A 5,861-nucleotide genomic window follows, 5' to 3' on the forward strand; every position below is an offset into this window, starting at 1 on the left:
ACACATTTTGTGAAAAGAAAAAGACAAATTAGGAGAAGATCATCTTCAAAACTTGTAGTTACAAGTCCATATTCTTTTACTTTGTTTTCACTAAGACATTAAAGCAATTTTCCCCTCCTGGTTTTGCTTTCTTTATTTAAACTCCTCCTTTCCTCTCACATTCCTGTTATGATTGTTTCAAAAATTACTTTGAAAGATGACTTCTTTAATTTCTGTTCATGGTCATTTTGTAGATTTTTGCCACAAATTCACATGCAACAGTGACTACCATTTTGTATTAGAGAAGAAACATTTCAGACCTCATAATAATTAAACTTTATTAATATAAAATTTTAGTATAAAAATAGAGTAGCTTATAACATACATTTAAAAATAATCCTAAGATCAAACCATGCAATCATTTTAAACAAGTAAATTGATAAATTGCTTTTCTTATATTTCATGTAATAGAGTTCCAACACACTATTTCTTTTAACAGTTGTCTTCATCCTTATTCTCACCTACCCTGTGTATACTGTCTCAAGCTAGATTATAAATGTTCTGGGGATGGGACTACTTCATTATTTTCTCAAGTGCCATGGACATCTATAGCACTATCTGTATGTCATGATAAAGTTTACATGTTTACTTTAAAAGAACACATTGTTACTTAATACCTGAAGAGCTTAAAAATGTACCAGATAAATTCAGTAAGTGACCTGAACAGACCTGATGCATCATAAAGTTGCATAGAGAAATAGTCCTGAAACTTATGGATATGAAATGCTCAAGACAAATATTTGCAATACCCCCTGCACCTAAGCAATTTTGCTCACAAAACATAACTGCTGTTGTAGAACTGTGCACTGTTAAACTACCATACTTCACACCAGAGAGGGCTTCAATTCATCACTGAGTTAAGTGATTATATTAATAATTCATTTAAGCAGCTTGGGATATGTTAAGAAGGGAAACCATAATTAGTGTAAAAATATATTTAATGGACAGAAATGATTGTGAATACCAGAATTGTGATTATTTAAGGAGTTGGAACTGTCAAAGAGTTCACAACCAATAAGGTTAGTTTATAGAGAGCACTTAATACAAAACAAGAGGCTCTTTAACCAACACTAGAACAAGTAAGAGTAGCATAAAAAAAGTGAAGTATGGCTGCAAATCAAAAGGTCAAAATCCATGAAAGTCAGACTATTTACCAAGTCCTCATGTTCTGCCCTCAAATACTTAGGTGCATGCATGTGAATGAGAATTACACACCTGTATTTAAGGTCAGAATCCATATTCAGCCATAACAAGGGGACAGAGCTTATGATTGTTGTTTAATAGGATTTTCCACAATTAAAGCTATTAACTGTTCTGTAAACTTCCTTCTTAACAGTATGTAACGGCTATACTGGGCATTTGGGAAAGATGTGCCAGATCCATTATATAACAGGAATCTGTTCGCCTGAAACTAGTTTATATCCATTTGATGTCAGCATAGTTGATATAGTAAAATGTAAACTTATGGAAAAATACTACTTACTGAATAGACATTTCAAAACACAAACTTGTCTGTTTTAAGTCACAGCACCCTTGAAAAATTTTAACACGGACAGTCCACAGAAGCTTTTCAACTTACAGAAATAAAACCTAGATAGTCACTGGCCACTTTATGCTGATCTTACTTTTTACCGTCATTTCTTCTAGTGATGCGCGTTAGTCATTAGGATATTAAATCCATTTAATTTCCTTTTAAGCTACTGACAAATCTTTGTGAAATTCTAATTTCTCGCGTGGAAATGAAGTTCCAAGCAGCGTATTTTCTTCACACAGCTGAATGCAGCCATCTGAAAGACCCTGAGCTTTAGAGAAAGGAGTAGTCTGTATACGTATCACTACTGCAGGTAAAGTCAACTTGCAACACTGTAAACAGATAAAGACAAGTTATTAACAGGATAATATCCAGTGTAAACAAAATTATGAAATATGTATTTAAGTCAACTAAGTTAGGGTGAAGAGGAAATGGATATCTAGGTACCCAAGCGTATACTGTTTTAGAGGTTGTGATTTTAAAGTGTAACTGATCCAGGGGAATGGCTGACCTTAAGTTTTTATCTTTTGTATTTTTAAAAATTGTATTAATTTTACTGAACTGAATAGATTTTAACATTTGTATGTATTGTACTGTACTCTATGGCCTCTAGCTAAGACACTATATCAGTACATTTTCTAAGCCTTGCTAGGTAGCCAAGCATTATCTTACAAACATACCAACAAACAAAATATTGCTTTATCACAGGGGTTCTCAAACTGGGAGTTGGCTCAAACTGGGAGTCAGGACTCCTCAGGGGGTTGCTAGGTTATTACATGGGGCCTTGTGTGCTGTCAGCCTCCACCCCAAACCCCACTGTGCCTCCAGCATTTATAATGGTGTTAAATATATAAAAAAGTGGTTTTAATTTATAAGGGCTCAAAGGCTTGCTGTGTGAAAGGGGTCACCAGTACAAAAGTTTGAGAACCACTGCTTTATCACTTCAAGCAATCAGAAAAGTTAAGTAAAGAAAAGTTAAGGTCACTATTCTCTCCTTACTGTAAACTTTTGTATGGACTTGACTAACTTCACTAACAAGAAACAACTGGAAATTTCCACAGGCATTCAGCTGTGACCTTGCATTTCCACTATATTTCACTTAAATCAATACCAAGATATTGTATTCCTAAAGTTGATGTGGAGGGCAGCGCAAAGAGAGGGGTATTCCAATCAGTAAAAGTAAAGAAGAAAAATAAAACAAGTAAATTATCTCAATCATTCAAAAAGCAAGACTTACCTGCTGGTCGATAATGTTTTTCCACTCATATTTGGAGAAGCAGATGTTTCAGAGTGGAAAAAGTTTTTTATCCACCAGCATTTATCAAATAATTCAGGTAACCCTACAAAAGGAGACATAATGGCAGTGATTGGCATTTAATCAAAGTGCCAAAAATGAGAAAAACGTATGTTTGAAAGAAAGAGGCAATACCATGATGGGCTTTTTCCTGGTCTGAGAAGTTCACAGGATCAGAACAGAATGATGAACTGCCTGATGAAACACTGGATTCAGAATTCAATCGAGCTGAGTGTAGAAAACAAAGCAATGGTCTCAAATTACAGAATACACATTAATTCCACACTAAAGATTTTTTCAAGACTTTACAGACCCCCGATGCCTCAAAGACGACACTGTATAGCTAAAGATTAAAAAAAAAAAATGTAAGTAAACCTAATTTTCCAGTATTTTTATATCCCCATTTCGCTATGGACATTGCATGACAGCAGGATAAATATTTTACGAGTTCACCTACTGCTACCACTTATTCCTCACCAGAGAGGCATGCTGACACGTAATCTGCTGGTGTAACTTTCACTGAAGCTAAATGAAAGTTAAGGCCACAAGATGTATTTTAGGATCAGGCATATATATTGCTATTAATACAAGAGATTCAGTTCTAGAATACTGACCTTTGATATAACTAATAGGAGAGAAAAGGTGGATCTTTTATTGGACCAACGTCTGTTGTTGAGGGAGACAAGCTTCCAAAGACCTGAAGAAGAGCTCTGTGTAAGCTCAAAAGCTTATCTCTCACCAGCAGAAGTTGGTCCAATAAAAGATATTCCCTCACCCACACGGTCTCTCTTATATCCCAGGACCAAGAGAGCTACAACAACGCTGCACATAAGAAATAAGACACATTATACTAGAACTTTTTTCTCCTTATGCTTTCATAATAAAATTAATACCAATAATGCTTTACATTACAGTGTGTCATCCAAGAATCTCAAAGCATCAGAACATTTTGTCTCAACTACCTGTGAGAGGCATGCAAGTAGCACTTCCCCATTTTATAGATGAGGAAACAAAGGCATGGAGACATTAAGTGACCCACCCACAAAGGAAGTCTGGAACAGAGACAAAAGCCAAATCACTTGATTCCTAGTCCTCTGCGTTAACCATAAGATTTTATGTAATGACCTACCAAGGACCTCCAGATTTCAAAGCAAAAGTTGCTACAACTTGAGCTAAAGAAGTAAAACTCTACAGTTGGCTAATGTAAGAACTCATATCCACTAGGGATTGGCAAAGAGGGGGACCTGCAACAGACTCATTACACATCCTTCCTTTTGATGTTTATTAATGTCAAATGCAAGTTACACATGCCTCATGAGAAGAAAAAGTCTTTCCTCTTAATATGAGGAAGGAGAAGTAGGAGACTACGTCACAGAAATATACAAGCCCCCTAAAAATTAAGATTATCCCCCCGCCTCCGTAGACAATAACAAAATAAACAGTACAGTCCTCAAACCTACAAAACCCTCAGAAGTGATTTAAACACTGTATAGACAGGTGTTGAAATTTTTTTCAGAATCAGCATCAGTTTTGAGATGTTTCCTATCCAAAGAATGGAGGATTTTCAGCCATGTAACTCTTTCCTTCATAAAGGAGAAGAAATTGCCACGAAACAGGAAACATGCACCAGGTTTTGTTTGAAGATTTTTTTTTTTTTTGTAAACACCTTACTTCTGTAGTACTGATTCTTGGCCAGGAGGCAGCCAGCTGAAGGCACAGATGCCATAGTAAAGGCACGGACTGGGGCAAAAGTCAAGCAGACTGGCTCAGAACAATCTGCAGGAGAGCAACAGAAAAAAAATAAATATGTTGACAATAATGATCTCCAGTGTAAAGTGTCTTTCGCACCAAGGTGCGGGGCAACACCTTTATTGGGGCCCTTCTGATCTTTCGGCTAATTCTAACCTTGATGAAACTCAGCAGATTTTAATTAAATAAACTTCAGATTTATACCAGTGTAAGGGAAGGGGAAAATATGGCCCCCAAAAACCTTAAACGTATAAGGCCAGAAAACGCTTGCAGGTCCTTCCCAATCTGCAACGCATCAGACTTCTAAGGAGCACCAACAGCACTCACTGGGTAACCCAACTTAACGCCCCAGCAGCTATCCTGGCGGCTTGTGCAAAGCAACCGTAAGCATTGCCGCCCAGAGGATTCAGGGGGGTCGGGGCAAAGCAATTTCGGGGGCCCCGTCCATAAAAAAAAGTTGCAATACTATAGTATAGTATAGTATATTGGCCCGGGGTTTCAGGCAAATTGCCCCACTTGCCCGCCCGGGCTGCTCTGACCGTAAGCCCCCAGCCACGCTCCCCGCTGCCTCTGCAGAAGAAGAAATCCTGCTCCCCTTACCTGGATGGCCCACGCTCCCAGAAAGGCTTCCCCCTCTGCAGGGCCGCCGCCCAGCCAGCAAACGGGACGGGGCTCCGGATGCACACGCGAGCCCTCCCCAGCATCAAGCGCCCCTCTGGCTCCGCGCGCGCGCGCTGAGTGGCCCGGAAGCGCGAGGCGGCTGTATATAGAGGAGCCCAGGCGCGCGACTGAAACCCTAGCGGCGGGGCGCCTCCCCTGACCCGGTGACCTGACTCAACCCCGGCCCGGGCCAGGCGGGCGGCGTGACATCCCTGCGCTGGGCAGGGGGTGGGCATGCGCACGTGCTGCCCAGCTGAGGAGCCGGGGCGGAGCGCGTGCTGCCCAGGCTGGGAACGTCCCACTAAGGGCACGAGGGAGCTTAGCTGCGCTGCGCTGCGCTGCCCCGCCCCGGCCTGTGTGAGCGCGGGGCGCAGAGGGCTCGGCCCTAGCAGGAGAGAGGGTTGCTGAGGGACAGTCTCCCCCTCCCCCCCAGTCCTTGCAGCTGTGGAAGTGCTGCAAGGAGTGGGGTTGGGCAGGGTTTGGGGGGCGCACACCTCTTACAGCAGGTGGTTCCCGGCACGGAGGGAGGGTGGAGACAGGGGAGCCACCCCTTCATTCCTTCCTTTTCCCCCTCCCTGGTTGGAAGAG

At 41.0% G+C, this 5,861-nt stretch overlaps 1 protein-coding gene across 1 annotated transcript; it reads right to left on the minus strand.

The window, feature by feature from the left end:
- Positions 1 to 354: 354 nt before the first annotated feature.
- PPDPFL (pancreatic progenitor cell differentiation and proliferation factor like) lies at positions 355 to 5,548 on the minus strand. Its single transcript, XM_084621382.1, has 5 exons — positions 5,214 to 5,548; positions 4,536 to 4,640; positions 3,000 to 3,092; positions 2,808 to 2,910; positions 355 to 1,902 (listed from the first exon to the last, which is right to left on the minus strand). Exons 2-5 carry the CDS (start codon positions 4,588 to 4,590, stop codon positions 1,890 to 1,892), a joined length of 264 nt encoding a protein of 87 aa, XP_084477508.1. The 5' UTR covers positions 4,591 to 4,640; positions 5,214 to 5,548; the 3' UTR covers positions 355 to 1,889.
- Between the last annotated feature and the right edge of the window lie 313 nt (positions 5,549 to 5,861).

Source organism: Lepidochelys olivacea, assembly GCF_965140295.1.
Source record: "Lepidochelys olivacea isolate rLepOli2 genome assembly, chromosome: 2".
Taxonomy (NCBI): domain Eukaryota; kingdom Metazoa; phylum Chordata; order Testudines; family Cheloniidae; genus Lepidochelys; species Lepidochelys olivacea.

Bases quoted from the DNA above. Each gene is read 5' to 3' on its own strand.
- PPDPFL (XM_084621382.1), bottom strand. From the start codon at position 4,590: ATGGCATCTGTGCCTTCAGCTGGCTGCCTCCTGGCCAAGAATCAGTAC. The intron at 3,093-4,535 runs GTAAGGTGTTTA...TTCTACACTCAG, and splicing joins CAAGAATCAGTACTACAGAA to CTCGATTGAATTCTGAATCC. The intron at 2,911-2,999 runs GTATTGCCTCTT...CTCCTTTTGTAG, and splicing joins CCAGGAAAAAGCCCATCATG to GGTTACCTGAATTATTTGAT.